The following is a 16,511-nucleotide window of genomic DNA, read 5'->3' as shown; positions in this document are numbered from 1 at the left end:
CTCAATTCTGACACTTATCTATCCAGAGATAGCATCAGATTCCACAAGTAAAGGGCTCAGTCCCACAAGACTTCCCTGCATTTCAGACTCCAGTCATAAGCCCAGGTTGTTACCTGGGCTTCTGACCAAACCCCTACAAACTGGAGCTTCCAACAACACCCTCCAACTTGGGATGCCAATTACAAGTACAGGTTTTTACCTGCATTTTTGACCAACTGGTTATAAATCAGAGGTTCCCATGATTCTCTCCTTGGGTTCACTTAATTTGCTAGAGCAGCTTACAGTACTCAGGAAACCCAATTACTGGGTTACCAGTTTATTACAAAGGATATTAAAAGGTATGGATCCACAGCCAGATGAAGAGCTACATAGGTTAAAGGCCTTGAAAAAAGGAACTTTTGTCCTTGTGGAGTTTGGGACCTGGCACAGTAACAGAAAATTGTTCTGGTTCCCCAAACTGGAAGCTCTCCAAACCCTTTCCTTTTGGACTTTTACAGAGGCTTCATTACATAGATAATTGATTAAATAATTGGCCACTGGCGATTTATTCACCCTCCAGCCCCTCTCAGCTCCCCGAAAGTCAGGTGGATGGGACTAAAAGTACCAGCCTTCTAATCATACAGTTAGTTCTCCCTGTCAACCAGCCCCCAATTATACGTGCTGCCCAAAAGTCATCCATTAACATAACAAAAGAAACCATTGTCATTATTAGCATTTGGGAAAGTCTAAGGATTTTAGGAGCTCTGTGCCAGAAGTAGATAAAGACCAAGTCACAATATCACAGGCATTTTTTTCATGTGTTTATTTGCTGTCTTATCTGGTGAGGTTTTTGGCTCATTAAAAAAAATAATCAGGTTGTTTGTTTTCTTATTATCGAATATTAAGAGTTCTTTGTATGTTTTAGGTAACGATCCTTTATTAGGTATGTCTTAAAAATGTTTTCTCCTAATCTGTGGCTTGTCTTTTCATTCTCCTGATAATATCTTTTACAGAGCAAAATTTTTTAATTTTAATGAAGACCAGCTTATCAATTTCTTTTATGGATTATGCCTTTGGTGTTGTATCTAAAAACTCATCTCCAAACCCAAGGGCGTATAGATTTTCTCCTGTTATATTCCAAGAGTTTTTAATTTTGTGCTTTACATTTAGGTCTATGATCCAAGTTAATTTTTGTGAAGGATGTAAGGTCTATTCCTAGATTCATTTTTTTTTTCATGTTGATATAGAGCTGTGCCATCACCATTTGTTGAAGAGACCCTCTTAACTCCATTTGTTGTCTTTGCTTCTCTGTCAAAGATCAGTTGACTATATTTGTGTAGGTCTATTTCTGGGCTCTCTATTCTTTTCTATTGATCTATTATTTGTCTGTTTTTTTTACCAACACTATACTGTCTTGATTAATTTAGCTTTAAAGTAAGTCTTGGAGTTGGGTATGTCAGTCTTCTGACTTTGTTCTTGTCCTTCAATATTGAGTTGGCAATTCTGGGTCTTTTGCCTCTCCATATAAACTTTGGAATCATTTTGTCCACAAAATAACTTGCTGGGATTTTGTTTATAACCACAAAATAACTTGCTGGGATTTTAATTGTTATTGTACTTAATCTATAGATCAAGTTGGGAAGAACTGACATATTGACAATATTGAGTCTTCCTATCCATGAACATGGAACATCTCCCTATTCTGTAGTTCTTCAATTTTTTAAATCAGTTTTGTACTTCTCCTTATATAGCTCTAATATTATATAAATATAAAATTCATATAAATTTATAAACATAAATATTATATAAATCATAAATATTATATAAAATATATAAATATTATTTAAATCTAATATTTTATTAGATTTTCATGTATGTATTTCACTTTTGAGGGTACTAATGTAAATGGTACTGTGTTTTTAATTTCAAATGCCACTTTTTCATTGCTGGCATACAGAAGGGCAATAGACTTATATATTAACCTTGTATCCTGCAATCTTACTATAATTAGTAGTTCCAGGAGTTTCAGATTTTCTACATAGATAATTGTATTATTTTTTTAACAAAGATAATTGTATTTCTTTCTTCACAATAAATGTACCTTTTATTTCCTTTTCTTCTCTTATTGCATTAGTTATGACTTCCAGTACAATGTTAAAAAGGACTACTGAGAGGGGTCTTCCTTGCCTTATTCCTGATTTTAGTTGAAAAAGCTGCCAATTTCTTACCAGTAAGTATGATGTTAGTTGTAGGATTTTTGTAGCTATTTTTTGTCAAGTTGAGGAAGTTCCCCTCTTTTCCTAGTTCACTGAAAGTTTTTAACATGAATAGATGTTGGATTTTGTCAAATTTTTTTCTCCATCTATTGATATGACCTTATGATTTTTCTTCTTTAGCTGAATGTGATAGATTACATTAATTGATTTTTGAACGTTGAATCAGTCTTGCATATATAGATTAAATCCTACTTGGTTGTAATATATAATTCTTTGTATACATTGCTGGATTTGACTTACTATTTTGTTGAGGATTTTTGCATCTATGTTCACAAGAGATATTAGTATATCATTTTCTTGTAATGTCTTTGTCTTCTTTGGGTATTAAGATCATTTTGGCTTCCTAGAATGAGTTAGGATGTATTCCTTCTGCTTCTATCTTGGGAAAGAGATTACAGAGAATTGGAATAATTTCTTCCTTAAATGTTTTGTAGAATTCATCAGTGAACTCATCTGGACCTGTTTTTTTTTCCTGCTTGAGAAGATTATTAATTAATAATTAAGTTTATTTAATAATAAATATAAGCCTATTCAGATTATACTCTCCTTCTGGTGTGAATGTTGGCAGATTCTGTCTTTCAAAGAATTGGTCCATTTTCTCTGGGTTATTATTCTTATGAACATAATGTTGTTCACAGTATTTCTTCCTTATCCTTTTAATGTCAGTTGGATCTATAAGGGTGTCTCCTCTCTCATTTCTGATATTAGTGATTTTTGTCCCTCTCCCCTTCTTTTAGTCTAGTTAGAGGTTTACTGATATTTTTAAATAACTAACTTTTGTTTCCATTGATTTTCTCTTGATTTCCTGTTTTCAATTTCAGTGACTTCTGCTGCTATTTTAATTAATTAATTAATTTTTTGCTTGCTTTGGATTTAATTTGATCTTCTTTTTAAATTTCCCAAGCTGGAATTTTAGGTTATTTTATATCTTTGTTCTTTCCTTATATATGTTAGGAAATATACATATATTACATATATATTCACTGCTATAAATTTCCTTCTAAACATTGCTTTTGTTGTATATGGTATAAATTTGTCAAGTTAACACTTATTAAGTGTAGCACAGGGTGCTGAATGGTAAGCCTGTGGTTCAACAACACACCATAAGATAAATTGAAATAGAACAGTTTATTACTCACAGGCCCTGGGGGAGTATACGGTATGTCTCCAAGGGCCACACAGGGAAGTCAAGACAGAGTACAGACAAAGAGAGGCAGGACCTGGGCACATGCCTTTAATAGGATTCATGGATGAAGCTCTTTGGTTTCCCAGGCTAAGGCCAGATTTGTCAGTCTAAACCAAAAGAGCAGGGTTTTAGTAAGCTTCACGGGGGTTTTATCTAAGAAGCACATAAGGGGAAGGCATTGGGAGGTAGGGAAAACTATTGATCACAGGGGCTATTGGGGAAGTCATATCAGGAACTTATATTTGCTTATGACTGTGGTTGCTCTCTAGGGCATGAATGTGCATGAGAGGCCAGTGTCAATTTCAGGTCACTTCAGGCTCCTTGACCAAACCAAATGGATGCCAAGACAGCAACACTGTACAGTAGTTTAGCTAAACTCTTGACAATCTATCCTGTGATTCATCAGCATCAGGAATAGCAATCACTTGTATAGGGAATATGTTAAAGGCATAGGTATATTTACATATTAAATATATAGTTATTTACAAAGCTATTGTAAAGTGTATTTAACCAAAGCAATAATGATGAAGCCTGTAATGAATAGACTTACTATTGTTTGGAATCCAGTTCTTAGCCATTGCCCTCAAGTGCATGCCGAGAGTCAGGAAAAGAAAAGGTCAGATACCTTGGAGTGTGAGAATTTGTTGAAATACTTTAATTACAATTTGTGTGGTCTGTATCTCTTGAGATATCTTCTGGAGTTTGGACTGTGCCTGTCCTGAGTGTTAATGTACATGAAGTGAGAAGTGCCCTGTATAGAACAGATTGTACCCTGTTCAGTCAGTAGGAAATCTAACACCAGTCGACTATCCATTGCCATTTGTGCTAGTGAGTCATGCTGTTATTGTACCAGTTATGTGCTCTGGTGTGTTTCAGAGTGGTTCCTTTCCCCGTCTACCTTCTGGAACCATGAGCAGATTGTTCTCTGATACTCACTGTGGGAACCTGGTAGAGCTCCAGGAGGTAGAACTCATAGAAATGTGCCTCACTACCACCACCCCATGACTGGGCCTTTTTAGAGTTTTTGACTCTTAAGAGTTGTCCACACTGAACTTCCATCAATTTATTAATTTAAGTTCAGATTTTCCTGTACAGCACTGGTTCCCAATAAGTTTCTGCTCATGGGTTTCTACTATGGTAAATTGTGATTCTCTATATTCACCTGTCTGGCTCTACAACTCTGGGGTCTGTGGTTTGCCCTAAGACCTCACCTCTGTGGATCGAAGATAGTTGTTACTTTTTCAGATTGTTCATCTTCTTACTTATTATGACAGAGTAACAACTTCTAAGCCCCTTTCATGCCAGACTGGAAATCATAAGTCTGCTACTATGTTCTTTAATTAAATATTTTATTTTAGAATAACTGTAGATTCACATACAGTTGTAAGAAATAATACAGAGAGATCCCATGTGCCCTTCACTCAGCATCTCTCAATGACACCACCTTGCAAAATGATCATATAAATCAGAGCCAGGATGTTGACACTGATGCAGCCATGATACAGAACATATCCATCACTACAAGGATCCTTCATATTTCCCTTTTATAGACACACCAACTTTCCTCTTGTCCCTACCCTCTTCTTAACCCTTGGCAACAACTAATCTGTTCTCCATTTCTAAAATTGAGAACTGCCTTGAGAAACACTTTGGGAAAGTGGATTAACTTATTCAAAACTATACTATGAAACATTTCAACAGATCCAAAGAGTACATGAGTTCCCATGTGTCCATCACCTTGCCTCAATAGCCATCAACTAGTAACCATTTTTGTTTCATCTATACTCCCATTCATTCCATACCACCATACCTGAATATTTTGAAGTAAACTCTAGACATAGTATTTCATATGTAAAAGTTTCTGTATGTAGTTCTTAAAGACTGGGATTATAGCTCTAAAAGATTGTTTTTAAACCTCTCCATATCATTATCACACCTAGAAGTTATAACAATGTGAGGTAATTTTTATGTTATGTAGGAAGATTTGATAAGAGAACAGAAGATATATCGTCAGTATTTGGCACAACAATGGGAGGAAGAAAAAGCTCAGGAGAAAGAATTGGACAGAATATTAGAGGAAGAGAAGGAAAAGAAGTTGGCTGAGAAGGACAAGGAGCTGAGACTTGAAAAGGAGGCAAGGAAACAACTTGTGAATGAGGTCATGTGTACAAGAAAACTTCAAGTTCAAGAAAAGTGTAAGGAAATGCATTATAATTATATTATAGTTGGATCGTAATTCAACAAGTAGCAAACAAAATATTTATTAAGTTTATAATATTATGTGTGAAATAATGAGAGATATAAAAAAGATTAAGGCAAGATCCCCACTTGGCAGAACTTACATAATTGAGTATGAGACATATAAGCTTGAAGAGTTTTATATCCCAGCAGATTTGGTGCAGTCATGCAGGAGATGTTCTCAAGGTTAAAGGAACAGTATGTCCTTTGAACCATCTGTGAGCATTAGTGATTATAAAGGAGAGTGAGAAGATGTGACAGACACACATTTCCCCCCTCGTCCCTTTTATCTGTCCCTCTTTTCTTTCCGCAGGTATCTCTACACCTGCATACCTTTGCTAGGGTAGAACCTATGATGCTTTTGATCTTGAGAAATTCTGGACATCCTTTAAGCTAGCTCACATGTCTCCTTTCTTGTTCCCCTGTTCATAATAAATCTTCTTTCTGAGGCTTTCACTGTGGCTTGCTCACATATCTGTTAGCACACCATTGTATTCCCTCAGCTTCAAACAGTGTTTGGTCATAAAAGGAAATATTTGTTGAGGGGATGAACTGCCACCTCCAAGATTTCCACCATTCTATGTGTGGTCCAGTGAACTGAAGAGGCAATTGATTTATTATTAGGATACGGTTAGACTTCACACTAGTTGTCTTTGCAAGAGAAAGCTTAACTTGGTTCTATTGATTGATTCTCCACTCCAGGAATTATAACAGTAGTTGAAAATTGTCAAGTCATTATTAGATGAAGTTTTAAGAAAATGAGAAGAAAACTTACAAGCTAAAAAGATTTCTGTGTTAACCCACACAGATAAATATTTTAGAATATATTAAGAAAACATGGAAAATTTAAGTTTTGGAACTATTTGTAAACAAAGAAACTAAATGAACCATAATTCTAACCCCCAGGAATAGCTACTATTCACAACTTCATATATATCCTTCCAGTATTTTACTATGTACATAATTTCCCCTCACAAATTAGGATCATATTGTATACATTGTTTTACAGCCTGCATTTTCCACTTATCATAAACATTTTCCAGGTCATTTTTCTTCAGTTATAGGATTTGTAATGCTGTCTAAATGTCCATTATAAAAATGGACCATAATTTATTTCATCTAAACACAAGTAATGGAGTTTCAGATTGTTTTGAATATTTTTACTACTATTTTAGCATTGCAGATTACTATCTCTATAGCTATTATTTGGCTCATATATAATTGTTTAAATAAGTTCCTATAAATGGATTTTGGGACCAAAGATATGTACATTTCAGATGTATATTTCCCAGTTGTATTTATTCTTTTGTGAACTTAATTTTCTTTGTTATTTTTTTCTACTAGAATGCTTAAGTTCTCCTTATATAATTTATAAATACCTTCTATACTAATGCTTTTTCCAGTGTTTATTTTTTAATAAATAAACTCTTACTAACATAAAGTGTCAATAGAACTGTCCTCAAAAAGAGGAAGGTGAGAAGTGTTTTAATAGTGGTAATTTGGCTTGAAAACGGCCAATGATACATTGTCAATGCAAAATGACAAAGAGAAAATCTATGTCAATCACAGCACATAAGAACCTACAGCTTATTCTTTTCTGAATGGAGACGACTATATGACTAGTAAAAATAGCTTTTGTCTTTCTTAGTGCAGCGAAAAGCCAAAGAACAGGAAGAATGCTCTATGGAAAAGGAACGCATAAATGAAGGTCTTAAAGAGCTTAACCGTGAAGAGGAGGAGAATTTTGCAAGGTATGATATTGTTTTCTTTATTATTATTTACTAACTTAAAAAAAAAGAGATTTTTAACATTGAGAATAAGGTGTCATAATACATGCATTATTGAGATTATTTTATATCAGTACTACATTTGTCCTAAAAGCTCAAGTCAGTTTATAGAATTTCATATAAAAATGAGCACCAACCATCTTGGCAACATTAAATTCTATTGCTATTGTGTACGTTATGATTATACACAATAGGTATTAAACTGGACGAATGTCTTAGGAAATAAAACAAATTGGAAACAATTAAAAAAGATAGAGACCAACCCCACACCTTAATGAAATAACAAGACACTTTTATCCCTCATGAAATAAACTCTGAAATACAGTGTGGCCTGATTAGTTAGATTAGCAGGAACAGCTTAGGGGGATAGGAATTCTTGCAAGTGTCCTCTGGAGGATTTTTGCAGCTTCACTGGCCTGGAAAACTGAAATGCTCCGGGTGCTTTGGGAAATACCACCGCCTCTGTTGACAAGTGTTGCTCTGCTACCAGTCAGGCTTAGGCGGAGGAAATAGGCAGAACCCCTTTGCAGCCTTTCTCAGACCACAGCAGTCCCTTCTCACTTTCAGCCTTGATACCCAATTCAGGCAACTAGTGTGGTGGAGGAAGAGGATCTGGCTCCTCTAATTGCTGGTCACCCTCCCTGTCCCTGGTGCTTGTCCTTGACTCAGCCATACATTGTGCATAGAAATAAGTTCTTTTGTTTCTAGAAAGAGTATAGTTTAAGTGCCTGAGCCTAATGTCAGTTTGGGGTACTGACAACAGTAACTGGCCTACCCTACTGACTTCCTGCTACTGCTTCTTCTCTAGAGGTTTTTCCTTCCTACTTTTGAAAAGTCTGTTGTTGGAGATGTGAGTGGGATTTAATGAATAGCAACTCTCTTCCCTGCACTACTTCTAAATCAACTGAGAGATAAGCAAAACAAGTATGGGCAGCAGGTATTACAGTTACTTATTGATGCATAACAGAACATCAAGAATTTGTGATTTGAAGTGAGTTATGATGATTTCTCATGAGTCTATGGTTGACAAGGCTCAGCTGGATGGTTTTTGCTTGGGGTCTGTCACATGGTGCAAGTTGAATGTTGGCTGGGGCTACGTACATTCATCAGAAGGCTCAACTGGAGTGGGCACTTAAGATACCTGCTCATATATCTGGCAGTGTATGCTGACTGTAGCTGGGAACCTCATCTGATGCTATCACCTAGAACACCTACATGTGGCCTCACCATGTGGCTTGGGCTTCTCCCAATATGGTGGCTGGTCTGATCAGGGAAAGCTGCAATAGCAAACATTCCAAGGGACAGGAAAAGAAAGCTGCCAGGCAAGTTAAGGGCTATACCTACGACTGGCATAGCATCACTTTTGTCATACTCAGTTGATTATAATAGTCATCACCAGGCACATTCCAGATTCAAGGGGATGGAGAAATAAGTTCTACTTTTTGATAAGAGGAGTAGAGGTTCACATTGTAGAAAAGCATATGGGAGAGACAATATCACCATGGCCATCTTTGGAAAATAAAATCTGCCATAGAGGCACGTGCATGTTATAATCTTTCTTTCTAATAAAAGCTGATGTTGAGAATGTGGCCTATAGATTGTAAAGTGGTGCAACCACTATGGAAACCAGTAAGGAGTTTCTTCAAAAAATTGGGATCCAGCAGCCCCACTTCTGGGTATATGTCCAAAATGATTGAGAAGAGGACCTCAAAGAGATATTTGCACAGCTGTGCTCACAGCAGCACTATTCACAGGAGACAAGTGGGGGGAATGACCCAAATGTCCATCAGCAGATAAATGGATAAACAGAATGTGGTCTGTGCCTAGGATAGAATATTACTCAGCCTTAAAAAGGAAGGAAATCCTGTCAGTCGCCATGGCATGGATAAACTCTGAGCACATTATGCTAAATGAAATAAGCCAGTCATAGAATGACACTACTTAGATGAGGTACCTGGAATAGTCAGATGGGGTGGCAGGGAGCCAGAAAAGAGGTTTGCTGTTTAGCAGGTAATAGAGTTTCATATTTGCAAGATGACGAAGGCCTGGGGGTCTGTTTCACAACAGTGTGAATGTGCTTAACAGTCCTGAGCTGTACACTTAAAAATAGTTAAGATGGTAGATTGTACATTGTGTTTTTTACCACAGTAAAAACAATCACACTATAAATTTTAAAATGTGAGGAGTTATATATGGAGGAAATTGTCTGGTTAATACTGAGCAGAATGAGGCAAACTCACCTACCCAGCCACCAGCAGTGCTGGACCAGCGCAGGCCTCCCCTGCAGGGGCATGGCCCTTTGAAAGGGAGCAGAGTGGAAAACAGGCCGACTAGTCTGTTCCCGATGTTACAGAAAGATAAGTCACTTCCTCCTTGCACAGGAGTGAGAGAGGGGGATGGCGAGAGGCCAAGGATTGGCTCCACATCGCAGTAAATATTTAGAGTGGGGAGGAAGCATCCCTCTCTAAAAATCAATGTTTGTTTCTAAGATTATCTTAATTGTTTTTGTGTAATAAACACATTATTGAATTTTTCATCTGTTTCTTCCCCACTCACCCTGATTTTAATGGGCATTTTAATTTGACTTCAGAAATTACATTCTAACTGTAATTCACTAAATAAATCCAAATGCTCACTTTTATAATTTTATACTTTGACGTTTCTAATACTTCAGACGCTCAGGTTTAGCCCAGGAGTACAGGAAGCAACTACAGATGCAAATGTCCCACCAGCAGCAGGCCCGGGAAGCGGAGAAAAAAGAGGAACGCCGAGAATTTGAAGCAGGAATGGCAGCAAACAAGATTTGCCAGGACAAGATTCGGGAGATCCTGTCCACGCATCAAGTGCCACTCCGAAACATTCATCCCATGCGGAGGGCATGCTCTAATAAGCCTCCACCATAGTTCCATAAACTGCAATGCATACTTTTTCTTAGTCTTTTAATATTTTTAGCTATAGTATGCATCTAACTCATGGTTAAACTGTTTTGTTCTCTGAGTTTGTATAATTACACATAAATTTCTTCCTTCAAATTAAACTGTCCCTTTTTTAGACTTCATATACTTACAAATATGAATGACGTACTTCATCTAACAGTTATTTTCCTAACTTATCCCATTCCTCCTTTTCTTATTCACTTATTAATAGCTACACTACACTTTATTCCATTTCTTCTTGCCTCCTTTCTCTTCTATCATATATAATTCATAATATTAACAGGGCATTTTTGCAGATAGAGCTGGGACTATCATCCACTTTCATTAACTCACATATTCAGTCATTAAACAGATATTTACTGAGTGCCTCCCATTTGTTAGGTGCTAGTCTAGATCCTGAGACTTCAGCAACAACAAAATAAACCCCTGCTTTTGCAACACTTGATTACCTCCTGGTGGAATCAAGTGATAAGTGTTAAGTGCTATAAAGCAGGAAATGACTGGAGTGCTAGTTTATTTTTTATGTGATGGTCAGAAGAGAGTTCTTTGAGCAGACGATACTTGAATGAACTAGCCCTTCTACTAGTTATCTGGTTATCTGGAGGGAAAACTTCCTAGACAGAGGAAAGAGCCAGTACAATGGCCCTGGGGCAGAAATTTGCTTAGTGCATTTCAGAAATAGCATTTATGCTGGAGTGGAGTGAATAGGGAGAGATTAATCAGAAAGGCAGTGGGGGCCAGATGATGTAAGGCCTTGGAGTCATGGTAAAGACTGGCTTTCACTTGGCTGTAGGAAGCTGTTACAGAGTTTTGAGCAGAGGAGTAACATGATATGATATAATTGTTAGGATCGTCTTGTCTGTTTCTATAAAAATGTCTGCTGAGATTTTGATAGAGATTGTATTGAATCTACAGGTGCATTTGGGAGAACTGCCATCTTAACATTAGAATAATGAGTCCTCTAATCCATGAAAAGGGTCTATCTCTCCATTCACTTAGGTTGTCTTTAATTTTTCTCAGCAATGTTTTGTAGTTTTCAGTGTGCAGGACTTTTGCTTCTTTTGTTTAATTTCTTCTTAAGTATTTCTTTTTGGTGCTATCATGAATGTAATTGTTTTCTTAATTTCATTTTTGGATTATTCATTATTAATGTACAACAATATAATTATTTTTGCATATGGACCTTGTATCTTGTGTGGGACCTTACTAAACTTGCTTATTCTAGTAGGTTTTTTGTTTTTTGAGATTATGTAGGGTTTTCTGTATTCAGGATCATGTTGTTTGCAAATAAAGACAGTTTTAGTTCTTTCCAATCTGAATGCCTTTTCTTTCTTTTCTTGCCTTAATGCACTGGTCAGTGAAATATCCAATATGATATTGAAGAGAAGTGGTGAGAATAGACATTCATTAAGTGGAAACATTCATTCTTTAACCATTGATATTATCTATGCGTTTTCACATCTGCCCATTATCAATGTGAGGATGTCCCTTCTATCCCTAGTTTGTATAGGAAGAGGTGTTGGATATTATCAAATGCTTTTTCTGTACCTATTGAAATGTGGTTTCTGTTCTTTATTCTATCAATATAGTATGTTAAGTTACTGTAAGATACAAACTAACCTTGCATATATAGGATAAACACCACTTGGTCATGGTTTATATATATATATATTTTAATATGTTGCTGCATTCATTTGCTTTTTTTCCCCCACTATGTTGATCTTGGTCTATTGTGTATCTTGGATCTAGGTCTATTGTGATGTCTTTGTCTGGTAGCAGGATATTATTGGTCACATAAAATGAGTTAGAAGGTGTTTCTCCTCCGTTATTTTCTGGAAGAGTTTGTAAAAGATTGGTATTATTTCTTGCTTAAATGTTTGATAGACTTCATCAGAGATGCTGCCTGGGCTTTCTTTGTGGAAAGATTATTTTTTATTGATTATTTGATATTGTTATTGGCATAGATCTGTTCAGGTGTTCTGTTTCTTCTTGAGTTAGTTTTGGTACTTTGTGCCTTTCTAGGAATTTGTCCATTTCATCTGAGTTGTCTAATTTAAACACAGAAAATATTCATAAAATTTCCTTTCAATTATTTTAACTTATAAGGGGTCCATAGTAATGTACCTCTTTCATTCTTTTTGGAATTTGGGTGTTATTTTGGTATTCAATGTCTACAGAAGAACTGGAAATTGTGGCCTCTCCATCCAGTGTTCTTCCATGACCCCAGACATAAATAGCTCCCTACCAAGAATATGGTACTTGGAAGATTAAAGCAATTCTTAAAAACAAAAAGTAAAAACCACCTTATTGTTAAATTATACTATTCATCTTTTTCTTACTTATTTGTATGCAAAAGAAAGTAGCCTTTCATCATATGAATGCAAACATTTTTCATAGGTTTTCTGCCCTATTGATGACAGAGAAGGAAACTATAAAGGGCTTGGATTCCTGACATCTTATTATCTGATAGGGCTGATTTCACCTCTTTGGTCTTCTTTAAAAATTTTTTTTCATAGCTATATAACTATCATAAATTTTTCTCCAAATCAATATTAGCATAATTTGGTTATCTCACTAGTATTTTCATTCAGATGACATTATAGACTAGTTCAGGGATGCTGTCATCTTTATATTTATTTTGCCTATCCATAAAGCACAATGTGGCCTTATTCAGACTATTCATTGCCTACCAAATTCTCTGTTTTCTCTTCTCTCTCAAATTAACAGGACCTTGGTTTCTGTTGTGTGTAATGCGTATGTGTGCACAAATGTGTATAACTATGAACGAATGTGAGTTTGACTGAGCATGCTGCTGTATAAATAAAGATTACATCTCTTACATTCGCTTGCAAACAGTGTTTGTCCAGGTGCCTAAATTCTGGCCAAAGATATGTAAGTAGAAGGGTTATATGGGTTTTCTGGGAAGTATCCTTAAAGCAGGGAGGGAATTTGGGGAATGGTTGAGTAAGGAGCTCTGCAAATCTTCTTCCTGAAACACAATGATAAAATGGGAAACATTGCCCCAAACAGCCTTTAAGGACTCTGAAAAGGTATGTAACAAATTGAGAAGCATTTATTCAAGAAAATCTACTAAACTTTGGTAAGAATGGTGGAGTCTGTGGTATTTTGACCTGCGCTGCTTGCATATCCCATTCAGCTGCACGGAGCAGTAGTTCTACCAGGGAAACCTGCAGCCTCATTGCTAGAGGAAGCAGAATTGGAAAGTTGGGGCATTGTCAAGATGATAGTATTCTCAGTGGCAAGTGAGAAAGGCCAACATCACAGCTGAGGTTGTGATACTGGTTGGGGCAGACAGATCACATCTGAGTTGATGCCAAGTATTTATGCCAAGACACTGATGTATTTCCACTAATTTAACAGGAAGATTTGGGGAACATGAAAGCTATAATGGGCTTTGATAAACTCCAACATATTCTTCATGGTCTGGAAGTCTACATAGACATAAAGCTACATGCATGCTCATGAGAGACCTGAGCAGGCACTAGCAGTCTACCTCGGCCACATGTGAAGCCATGCACATGTAGAAGGTAAAGGCTGGGGCAGGTTTGCAAGTGACCTAAACTTTGAATGTGTTCCCTAATCCTCACACAGATCCATCAGCAAATGGTAGAAGCTTACTAGCTCAACCACTGACTGACCACTAAATTATGTTGACCTAGCCTAACTCCTAGGAAGCCAAGCTTAAACATTTTTAAATTAAGCAGGAATTTAAAAAATGGGCAAAGACATCAGTGTTATCTTGCTAGGTTCTAAAAGGGTCAAATGAAGTCAAGTATGTACAAATAATTTGATTAACAGTACATTTTCTATGTTTTTTTTATTGTTATTATCTAGTCCATCTACCCAGTGCAAGTATTCTCTTCAGCATCCCTAATTTGTGGCCACTTTTTCTCTCTGAACTTTTCCAGAGATAGGGAGATTCTTTATATCATACTGAAATCTATCTCTTCGAGAAGACGTTTGCAAAACATACATTTAGCAAAGGACTCATTTCCAGAATATATAAACAACTGCTACAATCAATAAGAAAAAGATAACCCAGTAGAAAAATGGACAAGAGATTTGTGCTGACACTTCACAAAAGAGAAAAGGAAAGTGGCCAATTGATAATCAGGTGAAGAGATTCTCAACATTTTTATTCATCATAGAAATGAAATTAAAACTACCATGCAATAACCCTGCACACTCACCAAATGGGTAAAGTAAAAAAGACAGGCAAACAAGTACTGGTGAGGATGTTGAGCAATTGGAACTCTCATAAACTGAAGGTAAGAATATGAATTTCAACAGTCACTCTGGGATACTATTAGGCAGTATCTACTAAAGTTGAAAATATGTATACCCTGTGATCCAGAAATTCCACTCCTAGGTATTTACACAACAGAAATATATATATATATGCAGTAAATGACATGGATAAGATTGTTCATTGCAGCACTATTCATAATAGTTCTAAATTAGATATAGTCCAAAGGCCCATGCAAAGTAGAATGGAAAATACTATATACAATGAGAATGAACTTTGCTACATGCAGTAGCATGGATGGGCCTCGAGGACATAATGATGAGAAAAATAAGTCATGAAACAATGTGTGCTATGAACTTCCACTTATGAAAAGCTCAAAAGCAGGTAAAACTACTTTTTGGTGTTAGCAGTCAGGTGATTATCCTTTTGTGGAGAGGGATGGGGCAGGGGGGACTTACTTTTGGGTGTTAATGTTCTATTTGGTTAGGTGGTGGTTATTCAGTGTATTGTTCACCTGGAGAAAATTATTTAAGCTGTACATTAGGATTTGTGTAATTTTCTGTATTTCTGTACGTGTGATGTATTTCCATTAAGAGCTTTTTTTTTTTTTTTTTAAATCAACCTTCTTGAAACAGCCACCATTGGACATGGTGTTGGGTTTCTGGGGCTTTACAGACTAAATCTGATATTTGAAGGCTACTGTGATGTCTCTAGCCATTTATTCTTCACATAACACCTCTAATTTCCATCTGCTCCACACCCTTCATCATCAGTTTGCCCTCTAGTGGTCATACCTCATTTTTCCAGGTTTGTGATAGAATGAGACAAAAGCAGTCCGGAAGAGGTCTGCAGAGTAGAATACCATGGGACCATCACCTCCTTTCATCAGTGCATTATACCTCATTTAATGCAACCCACAATTGAGTTCCCACTCTCCAATAACAGTTAAAAAAAATGTAGGCACAATTGTCCTGTCCTTGGCAGGCCCTACCTGCCTGTTGTAAACAAGACAAGGAAAAGCTAATACTGAAATGAACAAAGTAGTAACTAACTTTATCACCTCCTATTTGTATATAAGTTACTAGTGTGCTTATTACTGGTGACTCTACCTCATTATTAATGAAAACCTGGCAAGGTCTCTATCTGGCAACACTTTGTTAATTGGAATTAATTTTTATGCTTATAAACAGCACTGTTTCCGAAGTTATTCTGACTTTGCCCTGTTTTATGTTGACCTTTCCCTCTATTTTTCAGTCTAATGAAAAAGACCAACAATGGCAGCAAAACTTTATACAGGTACTTCATATAGTACTTAACAAGCACTAGCTACCACCCTGCTGCTTTTACTGTGTTTACTCATCTAATCCTCATGGCATCTCTTTGAGGGAAGTACTACTATCATACCCATTTTACAGCAGAGGAAGCCAAAGCATGACAGGTTAAGAAACTTGCCAAGGCACATGGTTAGCATGGTATAATAAATAGTTGGTTTGTGTTCTCAGTTACTGGCACAGAGCCTCTAAAATCCTTGGAATTTCCTGAGTGATGGGAGTGTCTTCTGTACCCCATAAGTATCCCCTTTTGAGCACACCTGAGTTTATGCTAATGAGGGGACTTGGGATGCGACTCCTTGATAGCTTCAAGATGGACCTGGTCCCCCAAAAGACCTAGTGATTTGAGGATTGGAACTTTCAGCATCACCCAGAAATGGCTGATGAAAGGGGCTCCAGAAAGGGGAGAGGCTGGAGATTAAGGTGTGTAACACTGCTTGAATAACAATGTTCAGAGAGCTCTGGCTGGTGAGTGCATAGAGGAGCTGGAAGGATGGTACCAGAGAGGGCA

General features: G+C 36.7%; 1 protein-coding gene across 1 annotated transcript in view; it reads left to right on the top strand.

The window, feature by feature from the left end:
• CFAP53 (cilia and flagella associated protein 53) overlaps positions 1 to 13,304 on the top strand; it is a 57,787-nt gene extending 44,483 nt beyond the window's left edge. The window contains exons 6-8 of the mRNA XM_036918613.2: positions 5,420 to 5,636; positions 7,328 to 7,430; positions 10,141 to 13,304. Coding sequence (XP_036774508.2) covers positions 5,420 to 5,636; positions 7,328 to 7,430; positions 10,141 to 10,369 — 549 coding nt within the window. The 3' untranslated portion in view covers positions 10,370 to 13,304. The remainder of the gene's footprint in view (positions 1 to 5,419; positions 5,637 to 7,327; positions 7,431 to 10,140) is intronic.
• Positions 13,305 to 16,511: the final 3,207 nt, after the last annotated feature.

Source organism: Manis pentadactyla, chromosome 6 (assembly GCF_030020395.1).
Source record: "Manis pentadactyla isolate mManPen7 chromosome 6, mManPen7.hap1, whole genome shotgun sequence".
Lineage (NCBI taxonomy): Eukaryota > Metazoa > Chordata > Mammalia > Pholidota > Manidae > Manis > Manis pentadactyla.
The sequence above is the reverse complement of the archived record's forward strand: the minus strand, read 5'-3'. Positions and strand labels throughout refer to the sequence as shown.